General features: G+C 42.5%; 1 protein-coding gene across 3 annotated transcripts in view; it reads right to left on the bottom strand.

Moving 5' to 3' along the window:
* The window catches only part of sgcd (sarcoglycan, delta (dystrophin-associated glycoprotein)), a 152,499-nt gene that overhangs the window by 110,195 nt on the left and 21,597 nt on the right, over positions 1 to 20,707 (bottom strand). Inside the window, exon 1 of one of the 3 annotated variants that reach the window (XM_076979507.1) lies at positions 10,185 to 10,429. The exons of the other annotated variants lie outside the window; for them this stretch is intronic. Coding sequence (XP_076835622.1) covers positions 10,185 to 10,370 — 186 coding nt within the window. The 5' untranslated portion in view covers positions 10,371 to 10,429. Of the gene's footprint in view, positions 1 to 10,184; positions 10,430 to 20,707 lie in introns of those variants that run through there. 3 annotated transcript variants of the gene reach the window in all.

Raw genomic sequence — 20,707 nt, 5'->3', positions numbered from 1 at the left:
TTGGCTGAAGGCTTGAAATAAGGATCAGTAAAATGGCCCGACAATGGCTATGGCTTTTTTTCAAGCTTCTGATTATTTCAACATGGCAGTTTCACAGAAGGACTGCTGGGAAAGACAAGGTTTTGCTGCAAAGCTTCTTTTATGTGCCATGCTAAGGACTGCACTTATCAGCCACTACTGAACGCACTCTGGTACACTTCGCGTGGTGGGATAGTCAACAGCTCGACTAAGCAAAGTGTTATTCCTGGGTTACAACAGTAGCCATGAAGAAGTCCAGATTGATCAGATTAATCAAACATTTATGTCAGATCCTGTGTGCCCAGCTGCTTCTAATGAGTAGCAATTGTGCTTGAATTTCATGCACATGTGCAGTTTGTCAGATCAGCATATGTGAAGGTGGTCCACTTTTCATCGCATGAGCAACAAAGAGTCCTGCAGAAACAGCAGTGTTCCCCACCACTTGCCATGATGGAGATACTCACATCTGCTGAATCAGTGCCACTAAGTCTACAAAGCAAAACATATCCGGGGCCACTTCTATAAGTGTAGACCAGCGCTTTTTTTCTCTCGCGAATACGCCAAGCACTAAATGCCGACTCGTGTTGAATGTGGCACCAGAGATCAGCTCCTATAATGAAGAAGTCAGGAGACAGGCCTGCATCAGACGCGGGGCCTTCTCTCCCCAGCCATTAATGATCACATGTCAATGGCCCTTTGTGCTGTGCTCCTTTGATGCGATGAGTCATTGGGACCAGGGAGAATTCTGGTAGCCTGCTCAGCTCTCTGAGGAGCGCTCAAGACCCCCAGCAAAAATAGAATCTGCCACTGCCGCTTGACCTAATGGTTTGGAAAAAACAAATAAACAAGCGTGAAGTGGGGAGCGAATAAAAATGAATGAAGGTCCTGTTAATGAAGCAGGCAGCCCAACCGACCACCGTCTCTCTTTTTACAAGTCCATTTCACAATGGCAATCACGCTCAGAGATGGAGCCCAGCAAACCGTACACGTGCTCTGGTCTCTGTGCTGCAGGAAGGCGTTATAGTGACACATCCATCAGGTGAGGAATATGGAAGCTTTGGTGCCATCTTGTCCAGCTGGAAATTAGTATACAAATCAGTCACGCCATTTCAGCATTTGGTGAGCGGTACAAAGATGCCAGTACAGTATGTTAATGAGGGAAGGTTTGGATCCAGTTTACATTACCAGTGTTTGCACAGAGATGCCTGTGGTCCTTGGTTTTAGTGACAAACTCCTAACGAACCAGTAAGTAGTCACAGCAGGTGCAGATAAAGCAGATAAACAGCAGCAGTAACCGTGTAGGACCATCTCACATCAGCAACATCCTAACGGAAGGCGAGAGGGCCATTCGAACCTCCACATCTGAAAATGAGTCCTATATACTTGGAGCACTTTGTAATCAATTAAGCACTAGACACTCACCAGTCATTGTGGTTTTCTATTACCTGAAACTGGCGCCCCCACCCCCTGGTGACCTCTACTGTGGAGGTGTACTTTGGCCTTCTGCCAACAGCTGCTGCTTTGTTTCAGCTGTCAGTCATATTGCTACTGCCCTCCCACAGAAGGCCGCCAGAATCCGGTTCTATCTCTGTGATTTTCCAAGCCAAAGAGCTTCACTGCTGGGTTCGGTCATGATTAATGGTACAGTCATGGAGGAACCAACCAAGAACACGTTTGACCTTCCTTCCTTTCCCAAGCTACACGAACCTTTACAGAAGCTACAACAAAAGCTTTTACAGGAAAAAAAAGATTTTCTGCCTCTGTGTGGAGTGACTTTACTCACCATTAGAAGTAGATGAAGTGCAAGATCATTTAGCATTAATTAATTTTTATGAGTAAGGTTGAATGATGAGGTTCCCATCAAATATATCAATCAGCTAATTCCAAAAGGGAAAAGGCTATTCAAAACAGCAACAGCCTTATTGTACTACTAAAAATGTATAAAATAAAATCCAATAACAGTAATGTTTCAAAAGTGTCTCACTTTTGAACGGTGATTAGAATGCCCATTAATGAACTAATAGCAAAATGGTGTCAGTATTAGTGTTACACACAACAGTTTATAGCTTGACTGATGATTTTAAGAGGTATTTATAGTTCTCAACTAAATTGCTTGCATTCTGCCCTGGTTCATTCCAGCATACAATCAATCATGTCAGATTTATACAAACAGAAAGAAGGTTAGGTTTAGCTACTCTAAATGTTAATGAAACATTTACAATGGTCCACTGTGACTGCATTATGTAATAGGAGACTTCAAGCAATATCTAAATCCAAACTTTGCCATTTTGTGGCGTAGATGTTCAACCACTTTCTAAGAGGTTCTTTACAAATCTATCGAGTTGTTTATTTATGACAACTAAAAAAGAACCAAATCATTTTCATTACATTTACAGAATTTGACAGATAGCCTTCTCAAGACTTTCATACATTTATCAATATCTTGGTGGGCTTGTTTCTTGGGATTTGAACCCATGACCTTGGCGTTGTGAGCACCTTGCTGTACATACTGTACATGAGCACACCGTTTTGTCCACATTTCTAGCCCATTCCCTATGCTCCTGGAACTGCATGAATGTGATGAAGACAAATTACAGCGAACTTAATGTGGAAGTCCTTCCTCCAGCATGCCTAACTTTGGGTGGATAATAAAGTGTTTCACTTTTTATGACACGGACCAAAATTGATGGATGGGACTCTTTCATGCAAAGTATTGAGACAATTATTGCAGGAGCTTACGCCCCATCAAAACTCCCTTTCGGAAGTTCCTCACTGAAAGCTCGCTCTCGGACTCCAGGGAAACGTTTAGGAGGACAGGCAGAGAATTCTGGCGCATTATTTTAAATAAGATCCATTGGCGAAGCCACAGTCCTCAGAGTCTTTCGCCACCCCTAGTCTCACTCCTCAATACACTGTGCACTCAATGTCACTGGCAAAAATTACTCGGCAAACCTCGTATTAAAGGTGAAGGTTAGTGAGTAATTTGGCCCAAAGAAGATGAATGGCTTTTAGCACATGATCCACCTTCCAAAGTACTTCTACAGTGCGAATACTGAATAGGAGAAGAAAACGGAGCTAGCATGCACTTTGACCTGAAATGAGCAATTCAAAAATGAATTAAGTGCTTAAGGATTATTTAATAACATCAATCAGTTCATTATGGAAAGCAAGCATATATACCTATCTTTTTTTGGGATTAAATGTCACCTCTCTCTAATTGCTGTCCGCTGCTACCTTCTACAGTCTGTGAGGTGCTGCTTCACCATACGTACCACCATTATGCAAGCAATTTATTGAACAATACTAATAACTTGAGAACTGTGGGTAGATTTTGCACAACTCAAATAAATACATTTAATCAAAATAAATACTCTTTCATACACTCGCCGGCCACTTTATTCGGTATACCTGTCCAACTGCTCATTAACACAAATGTCAAATCAGCCAATCACATGGCAACAACTCAATGCATTTAGGCATGACATGGCCAAGACGACCTGCTGCAGTTCAAACTTAACATCAGAATGCGGATGAGAGGTGATTTAAGTAACGTGAACGTGGCATGGTTGTTGGTGCCAGACGAACTAGTCTGAGTATTTCAGAAACTGCTGATCTACTGGGATTTTCATGCACAACCATCTCTAGGGTTTACAGAGAATGGTCCGAAAGACAAAAAAATCAGTGAGATGCAGTTCTATGAGCGCAAATGCCTTGCTGATGCCAGAGTTCAGAGGAGAATGGCCAGATTGGTTCAAGCTGATAGAACGGCAACAGTAACTCAAATAACCAGTCGTGACAACCGAGGCATGCAGAAGAGCATCTCTGAATGCACAACATGTTGAACTTTGAGGCGGATGGGCTACAGCAGCAGAAGACCACACTGGGTGCCACTCCTGTCCATTAAGAACAGGAAACTGAGGCTACAATTTGCACAGGCTCACCAAAACTGGACAACAGAAGATTGGTAAAAAGGCTGCCTGGTCTGATGGGTCTCGATTTCTGCTGCGACATTCAGATGGTAGGGTCAGAATTTGGCCCAATTAGTAAGGTCAGAATTAGTACCAATTGAGCATTGTGTCAACACCACAGCCTACCTGAATATTGTTGCTAACCATGTCCATCCCCTTATGACCACAGTGTACCCGTCTATTGATAGCTACTTCCAGCAGGATAACGTGCCATGGCATAAAGCACAAATCATCTCGGACTTGTTTCTTAAACACAACACTGAGTTCACTGTACTCGAATGGCCTCCACAGTCACCAGATCTCCAATAGAACACCTTTTGGGATTGGTGGAATGGGAGATTAACATCATGGACAAATCTGAAGCAACTGCGTGATGCTATCATGTCAATATGGACCAAACTCACTGAGGAATGTTTCCAGTACCTTGTTGAATCTATGATTAAGTCAGTTCTGAAGGCAAAAGGGGGTCCAACCTGGTACTAGCAATGTGTACCTAATAAAGAGGCCGGTGACGTATATGAAATTAGAGCCTAAAAAGTCAAGGTGCATGCTGAAATATCAATCATTATAAGGTCACCTATCTTGTAGTCATCAGTATAAATTTGAGACTTTTGCCAATTTGTTGTCCATTCTTAGCACAGCACTGAAACTAACATGGTAGTGGGTGTTTCGCCAGTACAAGTGTAGGCACTGCAGTGTTGCAGGATGTTTTACACATCATTGTCGCTGCCAGTTTGAGTATTGTCTGCAATCCAAAAATATCCAATCCTGAGACTGACCACCGATGAAGACTTGGAGGATGGCCACTACAAACTATGGATGGTAACAGATGGGCTATAATCTCTAACTGCACAGCTACAATGTGGTGCTAATTAATAAAACGCTCCTAATAAAGAGAACTGTATATATAGAATGGAATGTACTTAAATAATACAACACTGCTACAGTATGTTGCCTCACTTGGGTCCGTGATGGGTTGTGCTGGGAGTGACAATTCCCAAAATAATCAGGCATAAATGCGTGTTTGCATCAACAAGCTTGGCCCAAATCCAAGCTGTGTGCTATTTTTACAATAATCAGCCCCAGGCCAGCTTGCAGTCAGTTTTCTTTGGGTTTTATTTATTTATTACTTTTTTGGATCCTCAGTTACTTTACCCCATTGGTGCTTGGAGCTTGGCTGTCATCACATCAGTTCCACAACTTTGTCACTCTCCTACCTAAAACTTTGCAACGATCGCAACCCAAAGACCACAGGAAGTCAGGCCCCAAAGAGCCACTTGCATTAAATCCTGCCAGCCAGCTGAGCATAATAAGAAGTGTTCAATAAAGTGGTGCCCTGATTGACTTTTCAAATAATGTATCATTAAGCTTTCATTACCTATAATTGCCCTTTTACTTAATTAGATATTTCCAGCATCAATCAGGCAGGCATCATTGGAAAGAAAGAGGCAGCCTGTCAAACCAACAGCCCTGAAGATGAAGGCTGTGGAGTACGTTAGCTGGGACTGAACATCGCTTGGCACGTGGACTTTGTACCTCACAAAAATGCTGCGTTTTTACTTTCTGGCTTCTAATCCTGTTAGAAGCTGGAATTGGGACTCATTACGGCAGTATTATCAACCATTTCACAAATATTCTGAATCTTTTGAGCCTCTTAGGGAACTCGATTTCAGGTTGATTATCTTTCATTTTGAACCAGCCACCTGTTTTGAGAACACCAAATTAAAACCAGCTTTTACTTCCAAAGCTTCGATTTGGCATTTGGGGAGCTTTTTGCAAAGTGTTGTGGAGCAGCTAGGAAACACTTGTTTGACTGGGCTTGTAAGCTGTGCCTTCCTTCGGCTAAAGTTCACCTCTCATTCTCTCCGTGCAGATCATGGATGTTTACAGATGTGAGGTAAACGACACTGTGTCAGAGGGGATGAAGGCCCAGCCTCATCTGCAAGATGCAGAGGAAGTTCATGTGAAGCAATGGGTAATGAAACCAGTTTGCATTTACACATGGACAGTGGCACACATGGAGCATGTGCCCAGGAGGGTAAATGAGAGTTCTGGCAACCATGCCTCTGGAGGTCAGAGTACACATTTGCCACCTGGAGGACTTGCTTTTTGAGGCCAGGTGTTGTGTCTGCTGTCCGTCCTCACTACAGAGACCCAGCAGAGTTAAGCATTGGCCATTTAGATCAAGACCCAAGCACTTCTTGTGAGATATGACCTCATCTAAATAAACTGATTGGAGGGAAAGCGACCTTAGGGGAAAAAAAGCTCCTGTTCATTAGCCTGCCGATTGGCTTCTCTGTGAGGTGAGGAAATAAGCATGCCAGCTAGCCCTGTATTGATTGCAATCAAACCAACTGCAACCACATGCCACAGCACTGATGACTCTCGGCGGAAGGCGCTTCAGTGGGACATTGGGGCTCCGGCTCGGGGCCCGAAAACGCCAAGCCGGCCCCATCCATTAAACCAATTTGACGCATTTTATGGAGGATGGCCCATTTCCATTCTCTGTTTATGGCCCCTTTTATTTCACTTGGGGTGGGCTTTAGGGTGCTTATAAATGGAGGGAAAGTATGAATGTGAGCATAATGGTGCCTGCTGGGATGTCAGGGAATAAACAAGTGCAAGGACTTATGCGTCTGAGCCTGATTGCAAATCATAGCACGGGGCTGACGGGGACCAGCGGGGGCTGGTTGGAGTCGGCGGAGAGCGTGACAGACAGGTGAGCTTTAGAGCCACCACCACGCTCCGGAGCTAGCTGCAGGCTCAGGAGAGCCTGTCCGTGCCAGGAATAGCCACCCCTACTCGGGTAAGATATGTCACGATTACTACTGCCCTCCTTACGGGAGGGATCGTGTAGTGTGGGAAGGGGGTTACAGTTCTGTGAAAGTAGTACAAGGGGTCTTTTTGTATCGTTTGTAGCCATATGATACTTTCCCATTGCTGTTTAAACGTGCAGGTCCAGCTGCGTTTGAAGAACTAGGGAGAAGTTGCGGAAAACTCCAGCATTTCCCTCTGACTGCTTACGGATGCGACTAGCGGTCGTAGCATATCAATGAGCGCGCTGACAAAAAACAAAACAAAACATTGTTTGTTTGTCCAACAAGTGGGCCTGTGGATTGTTTATCCGTCAGTGGCTGCTTGAGCCTGTGCTGTTCTCGTCTCGCCGAGCTCCTAATGAGACACAGGAGCAAAGCGCCTCGGAGCGTCCTCTCCACATCCGCCTCTGCATTCAAAGAGAGGGAGAGCCCGAGGCTTATGCCCCCCCCCCCTTCACGTTCATTCTGCATGGCCACACAGCACTCTGGGCCCTCCCTTCACCTGCCTAGAATACCAATGAAACTGCTCCCTCTCTCCATCTCTGTGCGCCTCTCTCCCTCTCTTTCTCGCTGCCTCTTTCTCTCCATCTCCCTCTCAGCCTCTCTGTCTGCCCCTCTCTCTCACCATCTGCCTCTCTATCTATTTCCACTCCTCCCTCTTTCTATGTCCCTCTCTCCCTCCATCTCACTCCTTCTCAGTCCCTCACCCTCCGTCTCCTCCTCTCGTCTTGCCGAGCTCGACCTCTCCTTAGCTCAGGCTTCTTCCCCGTCAGTCTCTCACTGCAGACACATCTCCTTCATATCCCCCCCCCCCCCCCCCCCCCACCGCTATATCACCAATTAGGAAACACAAGAGCAGTGTTACACTGCAAGGGGAGAAAAGGGGAAGACAAACGGAGGAATGAGAGAAAGAAATGAGCCGGAGCACAGGAGAGGAGAGTCGTGAGAAATGCTGAGGAGATAATTAATTGCAGGCTGGAGGGACAGGGGTAAGACCAGCACTCCTGAGGATGGCAGCACAACGTTCTCTTTTCTTTTTCTTTCTTTCACTCTTTCCTTCTTTTGGCACAGTGCTGCCCGTAAGAGCATTAAATGACGGCTTGTGAAATGATCAAAGCGTGAACAACGCAGACGTGTAGGAATAAGAGTAGGGAGTCACGATAAGGAAACAACGTTTGCTCAGTTGTGAAAAGCGTGCAGTAAATGGGTATTAACAGCAGGCACGCTGCTCGGACGTGTCTTGTGTGCATGCCAACACTCATGCTGATGGTAGGTGGGCGGCTCTGTGCGGCTTGCTTCTGGATGAATAGTCTTATAACCCTTATAAGTCTAATAACCCTCCACTGTATGAGAACAGAACCTAGTGGCTGGAACACACAGGGGTGAACCTGTCCTCAATACCTCTTGACTCTAATATTCAGACTGTAATATGCTAAGGATTCATAAGCAAGTTGAATTTGTGTTATAAGTCTTAAATTATTAAGCACGGATGAATGTTCAACCATAAATATCCAGTATTCAACTACCCAAAGTCCCAAATATGTCTAGCATAATAATAGACTTTGAACATATTAAAGTTTATATTGGCAATAGCACAAGCAGCAGGTAGCTTATCAGTAAGGTGCTGCTATACTGCAGTTCTGAATTATTACCATAGGGAAACATTCATAAATGTTTTTTATCTGACAGTATTCATTGCTCCGCTACTGGGGACAAAGTATTTCCTGGGTAAGTTGAAGCCAGTGATGGCAAAGTGTGGGACATGATGAGATTGACCATACCCATTCCCATTAAGTCACAATACATTATTCTCATGCATTACGATTTGTCCTCTTAATAACAAAACGCTGACACACCGGGGATCATGAGAACAAACCACATTTACCAAACAAATTAACATTAATCCAGCTAGTCACAATTAATTTCACCTCAAGAGAGCTGAACGTCAGTGCAGATTTGATTCAGCAAACTACAGAGCACTGTACATATTCAATTAAGTCAGTCTGAATGTACCTTTCAAGGGAATGAACAGCAAATGCAAGCTCATCATACTGAACATAACCTACATATTGCATACCAAACAAAATTCTGCAATGCCAAATTGCGTAATTTATTTTGGAGGACATGTAAGCAATTATCGTACATGTTCCCTACCAAGTGTTTCGCTGATAAGGTAACGTGGCAGTAACTTGTATGAGTGCATAAATATAAGCATGATATATGAATGTTTCTATATTGGAATATGAATTACTTTATGCAAAGGTGATATAACAACAGGTCACACAAACAACACTTTTAAATGAATTTTTTTTTTTGCAATTATACTGCGCGAGACTGCTTGCATCAGCATTTATGCTGAGCACATTATTTGATCAACAAAACAATATTACAGCATTACAACACGTCACTTTTTGGGCGTGGTGCGGGGGGACCAAACAGGAAAAGAGATTAGAGCAAACCTGTCTGCTCTACTGAAATTCAAGTGCGGTTGCAATACGTATCTTTATAGCAGCAAATCCCATGAAAGAACAGTGGGAGAGAAACAAAATCATATAAAAGAAAATGATTTGTAGATTATATTTATCTGTGGGATGTGTTGTGGCCATCAATATGACAAACAAATCTAAAATCAGGCAGAACCACTGAGAGACAGATGGGCCCTCCCCCGCCCCACCCTCATCCTATAGGGAACGAGGAGGAGACCTGTGCCTCAGAGAGTAGGAGGACATGGCAATTCAGGCAAGGAGGTTCTCACCGCCGTCCTGCTAAACTGAAGATGTCACTGCACAGCATATCTCCTGCCCTTCCTCTAGCCTCCCACAGCACCGAAGAACACAGACACTGAGATGTGACTTTGTGAAGAAAAAAAACGAGGATTGTGAGCCTTAGGTAATGAGAAGCCATTGCGTTAGCATGATCTTCCACTATCTATAGTGATGGTCACTGTGTGTGTGTGTGTGTGTGTGTGTGTGTGTGTGTGTGTGTGTGTGGAGGGGAACGGGTGTGTTTGAACGGTGATGCAAACGCACTGCCCCATGGTTCAGCTTTGATGAATGTAAATTTCTGAGAAGAGCTGCAGATGTTGTCACTCCTGGGTCTGCCTCGTCACTGCACTGCCTTTTCATCTCACCCTCCACATATGAAGCATACACATCCGAATCCAATTCAACAAGCAATTGATTTGCTAAGTGGGCTTATATGACACACCTGGCCTCTTCTCTCCCTTTTGTTTAGACATTGTGTTAAGCAACAATACAGCTAGGCAGTCATAGCCCACTAGCCATGTCTAATAATAGCCCAGATGGCGACCACCATGCCTAGGGTTGCGCAGTAATTACAACAAGAATACAGAAATAAAATTAAATAAAAATCAGCCACTCACTCTTTTTCCTCTCCATTGTGGCCTTGGGTGACCTGCCAGCAGTCTGCTGGGCACAATGGGGTCCCGTGGCTCTAACGGCCCACCTGTCCATCCATGCGACCCTTGCTTGTTTGACCAGGGACCTTGATGGTCTGCCATGCGATGAAACACAAATGTTGGTTGGCTCTGTCTACCGGGGACCGTCATTAGCAAGATCCAAGTTGTCCAGAAAGTCAGCAAGTCCCCGGTTGCCGCAGGACCGGAGTGCGTGTCACCTCTGTTTGTGCAGCACGGTGATCAGAAGTAGAAGGACAAGCCAACATGCCTGGCATGTCACATGCTCCATCAAAGGCGGGCTTTGTGAGACTAAGGGGACCAGCACCGGCCAAGCCAAGACAGGAATGCAAAGGCCCAAGTGACCCCATGAGGGCGTGACCCCATGAGGGCGTGACCCCATGAGGGCGTGACCTTGGGTGGGCGATGGCATTTGACTAGAGGACAGCGAGGTTGAAGTCAAGGGACGCCACTGTGTTCTTGTCCTGCTGACATGTTCACTGTCCAGCTCTGTGAAAGGATCTGTTGTGTTTCTATGCAATGAGGGACAGAGAGTTCTCCAAGTAATCGCACCAAATAAAAGTCTTGGAACATGAGGAAAAGCAAAAGGTCATACCACTAACTATTGGTGTTTTATTGTTGGTGTTCTTTTGTTTGTTTGTTTGTTTTGGAGATAATACCATGTGAAGTGATAACTGAAGTCTGAAGGAGGTTCTGCAGGGTAGGTTATTAAAGATTAAACCGATCGTGTTGAGGGTCTTAACAGAGAAGTCTGCTTTAATCACCAGAGAAGGAGTGATGTTCTATGTTTATTCCATGTCTGCCATTGCCATAAAAGGCAGGGACTTCATGAGTTTAAGGTGCTACATCAGCAGAACTTTGTAGCCTCAAATGAACTTTTCTGCTCAGTCAGCCCCTTAAAAACAAGTTACAGAATTCTCCTTGCACATTCAGGGGAGCAAATCTGCCAAGACTTGTCTTTATAATAAATGTTAAGAAATATTGTGGTCAGACACATACAAGTATCAGTAGGTTTTTACAGGATGACATTTGCAATGTTATTTACATCATACAATAAATTAGCTGCCCCCATCTAGGCTAAAGCCAGTGGTCTTATCTTTGTAGCAAATAACATATTAGTAGAACCATTTCAAAGAATTGCCTTGATGACTATTCCTCTACTTCTCTTTAACCCTATATTTGTAAAATGCTTTCATACACATTAGAATAGTCTGCTAAGCACATTTATCTGTTATACTGTTTACTGTGCATGGCCCTTAAATCTTGTAAAAAAAAACAAGCAAGAAAAATGCTCTAAGCCCTACGCAAATATCATGGTGAAGACATGCATTGTTGAGCCAAACTCAACTGTGGAAAAGTGATAATTGCGAGGATTACCTGCTGAGCGTCTGACACGCTGAAATGGGATCCTCCACCAGCTCAGCAAACACAGTCTGCACTCCTTGCCTTTGACAGATGAGTGTTTGCCAGATTGGATTTGGATAGGATTGTGCTCCATCTAAGGTGCTACAGATGCTCATTTGCATCAGAGTTCAATTGAAAGGTAATGGCATTCAGGGATGAAAGACTCCTTGACAATGACGTTCTGAACTGGTCCTCTGTTGCGCTTTATACACTCAGACGCCGCACAGACACCTTTTCATAAGAATCACATTTTGGTAGAAAGAAAAGGACACGGCAAGCGGAGAGGTCAGCAATCTGAATTAACTTCTGGTAGCCTTTGGTCTCCTTTGAATATTAAATGCCGTCTGACAGACATACCGACAGGGAACTTAAAAACACAAGATAAATGTCATTCGGTAGCCAAATTCTTTCAAGGTCATCAAGGTATTGCAGACCAGTGCCACTACACATGCAGTTTACTGGTACAGGTTGAGTATGCACAACTACACTGTCAAAGTCAGGTTGAGCAAAATCAGGGCTGAGCGGGCTAAGAAAGTGTTAAAACACTTTTTAATCTAATATGGGAACTTGAGAGGAGGAAGCAGCAACACATCACACCCGCTGCCATATTTTATTTCAGTTTGGAGCTTATTGATACGTTCTCTTATTTTCAGCTCTTGTTGATATAGACCTGAGGGTATTAAATTATTCATGGAGTGATGGCAAGCAATAAACATATCCTTTCTTTTTTTATATAATCCAGGTGGCACATAATACGCATTACTCATTGCTGATTTATTTCCCATAAGTACCGTTACATGTCTTGGCAAACGGCTGATATGGTTCAGTATTTGCGGTACCTTTGGGCATTAATCATGTGGACAACAAAACAAAACAAAACAAAAAAAAAATTATTCTTACCGTAACACAGAAAATTTAATAATGTCTGACTGAAAAGGTTCTGAATCCAGTAGATGAAATGGCTAAAAGGGTGCCTTCACTTCCTTAATAACTCTCAAACACATTAAGAGGTCTAGTAAGAGTCTAATGACATCTTCCTGTTAGGAATGCAATTAATAATCCACAATCAATGAGAATAATGTTGATAGCTTTGCCATAATTAATGTGGCTTTTCATTCACATCTCAGGATATAGGCTGGGATTATGGGATATGGATCCACTGGTGTGTTCATTTTCTTGTATTTTATCATCCCAGTATGTGACATTAGTGTCACGTTGAGGACCCCGGCCCCTCCCTTTTGGGCGTGTGTTTACATAGTCCACGTGCATCGTCTGCGTCAGTGGATCTACGTGGTTGTGGTTATGTCGTGTGATAATCCGTCTCACCTGTGACTCATCTCGTAATCACGTGGGGCTAATGTGGTTTGTCTATTTAATGTGCGCTCGCGCAGTGTCCTGTGCTCGTCGTTGTCTAAAGTCTACACGCCGCAGTGTATGTTAGAATGTTCTACATGCACTATATGTTGATTATAATTAAAGTGACGTCTATTGCAACCAGCGGATCTGTGTCTCGTCCGTCTGCCGCCTCCCGCATCACAATTAGAATATAAATATAATGTAATATTGTTCTTTCATTTAATATAACAGTACTTTAGATGCATTCAGATGCATCAAAATGTAACAGAAATAAAATAAATCAAATAATGACATTTAAATGATTGGATTTGACTGACTAACCCTTCCATTTAATCCTATATGAATGTGGAATCTCAGCATATTTGTAAAGTAGCTAACTAGAAGTCTCCAAAATAGTATACACAAACTGAAAAATCAAACTGATGTAATAAAAGGTTATAGGGGTGAATGACAATGATTTTCAAATATTAGCTAGTGGCTTTTTTTTCTTTTTTCTTTTTTGGAGATCCTGCTCAGGTTGACCTCCTAACTTCCTGCTTACAGACTAGGGTGCCCATGATGATGTTAAATCATGATATGAATTACAGTTATTAGTAGTAGTCATTTATCCACTTAAGACACATTCTACATTCTACCAGTGTAAATATTTAATATTCCTTGATATGCAGATATGAGGCACTATTAGCAAGCAAAATACTTATTTCTCAGACGTCTAACAATTTCTTTGCTGCTTTGGGCAATATAGTCATGAAAAAAAATGTGCTGGAAGTGTTTTCATTTCTCAAAGATAATGGTAGTCTTTTTGCATAAGTGACTCCCCATGTCTGAAATCCACATAAAGAAGAGTTGCAATGGCTTAACAATTTACCATTTATTGTTAGCTGTGGTTACAGCATATAGCTGCACAAAGTTGATTAATATTTGCACACTCTATGCAGTAGATTTGCTTGGATGATAACTGGAGACATCTGAGACGTTGCACCTTTTTATCTTCTTGTCTTGCTCAATTCTACGTTCTACCGTTTCCTGATACAACAGTAGTTTTGAAATAGTTTTTTTGTTCATTGTCATTAACTAATCATGATTAAAACATATACATTCTATGCAAAGCATATTCAGCTAATTAAAGGTGAGGACTATGTTTATCAAAGAATCTGTGGTAGGCACAACCTGAATCTAATTTAAATGTATCATCATGGTAGTTTACCATGTTTGGATTTTCTGGGGGGCTACGCCTCTGGGTGTAGAAGAACAAACAAAGATCCTGCATTAATTTGTGCCAAATTAAAATGTAGCTTGTATCAACGGAAGAGAAAGCAGGCAAATAGTCCTGAATAGCGTTATTGAACTGAAAAAGGAAAAAAAGGTAGAAAAACTCCAGACGGTAAGAATGAGACTCATTTGGCAGTAAACAACATCTGTATGGGCCAAGTCAGACATGGGGGATAGACAGTGATGCAGGAAACAAAGAAATTGAAATCACACTGAAAATAGTGAGACGCTATATATACACGTATAAATTCTAAGGGAAGAATAATAAACAAGTGATTGCCATCAGTACGGTCAATATATGCTTGCTTGGGTTTCTGTGTTCGTTTTAGTCAAAAGAACTCCATTAATTGGCTTGTGCTGGAGTAGGAAGGCTGAATTAACATTCTGTCAAAACCTGAACAGCCTGACCACCATTAAGCCAAAGTAAAAGTTGGGCATTAAAGCCGCCATCACTGGTTTTGACATCTGTTGTCAGATGTATCAGGTAATTGCAAGTTTGGCTCAGCTCACTGGTGTGTCTTGACTACACTGTTGTGGTGCACCTGCATCTCCATTCCCACTGACTAGCTAACTAATTCTACCCCCCATCAAACAACACCAGCAAAATAGTTCTTCCAAATACACGGTCACCACCACATGGATGGCTCTTCACACTCAGAGGAGAACACCAATGACCCAGATTGATACACCCAGATTGATTAGTTTGATTGATTAGTTTGTTGAGGGACGTGCGGAAAGTGAATAGCCATGCCACCCATCCAGACCAATTATACTCTTGGACTCCTAGACAGGGATGGCAATGAAATCGACATGGACTGAACCAGCACCCAATGAATGGGCTTGCATTTAGACCACTGAGCCACTCAGACACACAATGAACGCATAAAGTAACAATCAAATATACTGATATGGTCTAATGCATGTAAGCACATAATTGCATATGCTAATGAGATCGCAAGAACAGATAAGGCTCTGGCCACACTAAGGGTCATCTTTTTTGTTATCACGGCATTAGCATAGGTGGTCATAGCATTTGAGTAAAAACAGACAGAAACAAGAACACAAGAGAACATAAATATCATGAGAAACAACATGTCCTCAGCACTTCATCGGAATTGGCAACACCGGGCTATGAAAGCTATGAATGGGTCGGTTAGAGCAAAGGGCAGATTACAAAAGAGAGCTTCTTACTGCTTTACTCCTATAAACTCCGAAAGAATCACTCCCACTCTCGGTTGAGACCACAGCCTCTGTTAGGGAGTTAGTGTCAGGGAGTCACTGTGCTTTAAAGTCTTTAAAAGTGTTGGAGAACTCGCCATAAGTAGGGGATAATATGAAATGTGTCCTGCTGTAAAAATCTGTTCAAGAGCAATCAACAACCAGAAGGACAGACCTTGCTTCGAACGAATAACAGTAAACAACACACCGTTCACAAAAGTCCCCCTCAAAGGCCGCGGCACACGGCAGATCCCGCCTTGGTGGGTGCAGGATCTTCACGGTTAAGCTCTCCTGAGATCCTGCCTGCTCTCTCCTGCCTGCTGCCTTTCAAAGGGCTGAAGGAGGCAAGCAGAGCTGTGCATTTAAGATGTGGATCAAAGCCCACCGCCGGCACCGCCACACCTCATTTGGGGCAGACGGGTTTCCCATCGTCGCCATGGTTCCTGATCTGAATGGAACGGAATTGGTTGTAAAAATAAATAAATAAATCGACTAATTCGGTGTGTCTTATTGGTCTTTTAATTCGCCCTGTCCGCGTGTTCATTGGAAACTGCAGATCACTAGCCAACCAGGCCGTACATTAGGCCGTACATTAGGCCGTACATAAGTCGCGTTTTGCTACTCTTCACCATTTCTGAATGGAGCAACAAGAAACAGGTGCACATGCTATCTGTGGGCCACTATGTTGTATGTGCATTAGTCAAGATTCAGGATGCACCACCTCTAGTGGCCAAGCTGAATCTGCCATCTATTCCTGTCAAGGAACACAAAGCAAACCCATGTAGTTTGGTAGTGAAATTAAACATTTAAAATTTGAACAGGAGTTTGCTGCCGTGTGAATAATTGAGTGTTTTCACTGTTCAGTACTTTGATGTAATGATCTCACATGAGTTTAGTACTGTTAGCTAGTTAGCATCATTCGCCGCAAGGGAGTTTGATGCAGTTGACCAGCTTTACAGGTATTCTCTGAATGTCGTTAACACAGAGCATTACTTCACTTATCCCTCCAAGACTTATCTTTGACTCAATTTACTCAATACATTATGTAAAGTTCGTCACTCAAACAGCAACGCATATAGATTATATTTACATACCTGTCCAGGAACACTGATAATTCTGCTCCCAGCTTCATCCCCTTTGCACTTCCATTGATGACACTCGGTTCAACACTCGTGATGAAGTTTTCTGATTGCACAGCATGTTTGTCTGCTGACGGTACAAAGACCTGCTGATGCTGGGTGCTTAGCAGACCATGCCAACTGTTTTTCGCAGCCAAACAGTCAGAAATGAGGGTGGAGTAATAGGGCATGGAGGAGTGTCTCATTAAGTGACTGACAGGAGGTCAGTGTAAACACAAACAAGTAGTCAAACAGGCTTCCTAACAAGCATCTGATGTCATCGCAAAAATCACAGCTTTATGTTTTACATATTATAATTTGATTTGAATAAGTAAGGAAAAGGAAGAAAATCAAATAATGTACCTTTAATGTTTTTAAACATTAAGGTTTTACAGGAAGATCCTCACTGAGTAACGTAGCTACTCCCAATTCGGTAGAGTATTTGAACTACTCTCAAATACAACCTTAAAGTCATCACAACCATCCACTACCAACACCGCCCTCCTCCACCTAAATTACTTTGCAATTATATGATTACTCCAACCCCCCACCCGAGATTTTTACACTGTTCCCGGCACCTTGCTGGGTTTATTTCAAAGTAGGCCTGGCCTAGCTGTGGAGGACCCCAGCTGTTCAAGGGAGAAAAGGGTCCCTTATCACCTTTTACAATAGGCTGCTTATCACGTCGCTGTTTATTCCACTGGCCCTAGGACCAAATGGGGTCTCTGATAACGATTCTGCCCCTTTACAAAAAACCATATGAGAACCATAGGAAACTCTATGGAGAGTGCCAGCAAATATGCCAGAGTTTCCTTATCTCCAGCCTAGGTAACAACAAAAGCAGAGAAGAAAAAAATATATTTTAAAATGTTTGTTGGCTTTAACTCAATTAGTCAGGTGTGAATTTTAGGAGAAAATAATTATTTGTAGTACCATCACTTCTGTGAACACTAGAACTGATTGGTGCTTAATCGCATTAATGATATACAAAACCAAATTGATGACTTCTGTGTATAAAAGGTACAGGTTTTGAGTGCAAGAAACTTGATTGCTCGGCTCATAATTACATAAGAACATTAATCTCTGTTCAGAATTCTAATTTGCTTTGAGAAGAACATGTTTGAGAATGGAAAGAATGTTAGGTTGTGTTTCCTAAAAGAACCAATACATATATTAAAAATAATGCATCAAATATTCAGATATTCTTTTCCTAATGTGTAAATATTAAGTAAAAGCCATTGCATGGGTAGAACTGATGTTAATGAAGTGCATTACCTTTAGCGATAGTGACTAGAAAAGAACCTATTTTTTTTCACATTTTGTGAAAAACAGGGCAACAATAGTTGATGCTGAGTTCAGAATATCTAGTGTTTTACCTTGAACTCAGAATAAGTCCACGTCATACAGTTTTTGCATCTGCATACACTGATTCAAGCGGTTTTCTGCATTTTCACCAGTGAAGACTGCTTGGGAAACTGCATTATAATTACTGTAAATGAATTCATCCCTCGTTGTATGCTAAGTGATTTGTCAATGATAATCTCCTCAAAGACAAAAATCTATTTTGGTCAGCATATTCCTGTTATTATTGTGTCTATTCTCTTCTTGGAGGGCCATAATTACAGGTTGCTAGAGACAGGAGGAACTTTTTAGGGTTTGAAAGCAGGACATTATCTGTATTTGTTTTGGTTACTGTTGCTAATTAGCTTATTCAGCAATCAGCAACATGAAGCGTGTCGTCGTTTGTTGTGGAGATTTTACATTGAGAGCATAAGAACGAGTTCATTTAAACTCTTTTTCCATTGTGGCACAGCTTTGTGCCAATTATGGCTACTAGCCATGACACCCAGAATATGGTTCAAACTGATAGGGCACCATGTTCAAAGCGAGCCATATTTCTGTTTACTTAGCAACTTAATGAATACTTGCTCCGTGGGCCAAATGCAGCGATTGAATACAGTCAAAAAAACAAAATTAAACAAAACAAAAACCTATACATTTTCAGTGCAGAATGCTTTTTCTGAAGAAAAAAAAAAAGTCTTGACAAAGTAATTTTCAAGGAGCATCGTTTCTAGCTCCTGGTTTCCTATGTGTAATATGTATTTTCATATTGATTGAAGGGCACTGGGGGTTGGATTGGAGGTTTAATGTTAATTAGCCTATAAATAATTCATTAATTAGTTAGCCATTAATTAATCAGTAGCCATTAATATAAAAAGCCTAGAAATTGCCCAATAAATACTTAGTTGGAGGCCAAAATGAAATAAAGTAAAATACCCCCTTCCCCCCTTAAAAACCTCATGTCACACACCCCAAAATTATAAATAAGAAATGTTTTAATATCATATCCATTCAGTCCAGGTTCATTCCAGACCCTACACTTATACAGATATTTCTGCAGTCACTTTTAGAACAGCCTCCCATTCTGGAAAATGTCAGATGACCCATGAAGGAAGCAGAGCACTGTTCTGGAATGACACCACCCATCCCACAGCCCCGCCCTCCCCTGCCTCCTTCACCCCTGGCTCTGGGTGTTACCCTGAAATAGTGTCTGACACTGATGGAGAGGGCCAGGTGGCGCCTCGTGAAATGGACACCACCGCTGATTGATAAAGTGCCGGGGGGTGTCGGCCCGCCCCACTGACGCGCTCTCTCCCCCTCGGGCCCCTGCGATCGCAGACATCATGGGGGTAAACTAAAGTACTGGAGGCCAACATGTCCGCCCGCATTAACCCCCCACCCAAGCTTGGGGCCAGCTCGAGGAGGTTGGTGACATTGGCCCTGATGGGTTTGTGAGCTGACATCAGCATCCAGCACGGTGAATGACGGCGGGTGACATTGCGCTTCCTGTTGCCTGCCACTACCGTAGAGTCACTGGGACGCAGAGGACAGATTAAGCAGGTCACTGAGAACATGATTCCTCTCTCCTTTTCACACCTGTGAAGGACGTGGAGTAACTGTATGCGACTCAATTCAGACGGGTCAAATATTGCCTCAAAAGTCAGAGAGAAGTACAGATATTATGTACTATTACCAAAGCTACATGATTGTGTTGATATATTTATATTACAGTTGTAAAAAGGTCCACACTGAAATGTGACAGTACGTGCGTGTGGTGTTTGAAAAACTATGGCCTTGCGGTGTTGCGTCTTTGACCGCCTGTGGAGTTTTTCCAATCTCTCCATGCTTTGTTCACCAAATTGAAACAAGATTATCATTCACTTTGGTCTCGGCAAATCGCATATTTCCATGCTGCAAGCCACGGTGTCTATCTCTGACACAGCCGTCCCCAGCACAAAGGCAGAGGAATGTTCTGCAACAAACTTTACAGTACTGAAGATTAGCACAGAGTAAACATCTGAAATGTTTTCTTATTGGACTGTCCAACCCTAAACCCCTCTGAGACACACATCGATCCTGTTCTCATAGGTCATCATTTGAATCAATCAAGGTTGATTGGCTTACTAAAGTCAATACCAATTTCAAAAGAGTTTATTATATCCCTTATAAAAATATTCCAAATTAATAAACTGTTTAAATATTCCATAAAATCATTCTGGGCTGAGTGGGATTTCTATTAGTGTGTCATGCATGTCAGGATTCACTCAGGATTCCTCATCCAAATGATTGGCCAAATGATAAAATGCTTCTCGTTTCAATATAGAGCAGCAACCTCAGCACATTCGCATCACAGATGCACATAATATCGCAATTTGTTCAGATGACGCATTCAAAATAAATAAATAAGCAGAAAGAAATCGATGACACTAAATTTAGGATTGGCATAAGAAGATTCCACCCAACACATGCCAAACTAAAACATGTAAACCAGCTGCGATGTTTACATTTTTGAGAATTCAGTATTCGAAGGTGATTTTGTTAATGACCGAATGCATCCATTGTGATGCGTCAGGGAGAGTCGGGGTCACACTGTATTTTTATTTTTCCCCAAAAGCAGCATAAGCTTACTGAAGCCGCGTTGAACACAGGAAGCTGAGTACATGGAGTTCTTGTGTGCTCCAGGAGTTCTTGCGTGTTCCAGGGTGTCAGGCGTGCTTTTCCTGGTTGGGAACAACAGCTTGGTTTTATTCTGTCCTTCAA

This window comes from Brachyhypopomus gauderio, chromosome 18 (genome assembly GCF_052324685.1).
Source record: "Brachyhypopomus gauderio isolate BG-103 chromosome 18, BGAUD_0.2, whole genome shotgun sequence".
NCBI lineage: Eukaryota > Metazoa > Chordata > Actinopteri > Gymnotiformes > Hypopomidae > Brachyhypopomus > Brachyhypopomus gauderio.
This window is presented reverse-complemented; position numbering and strand designations above follow the sequence as displayed.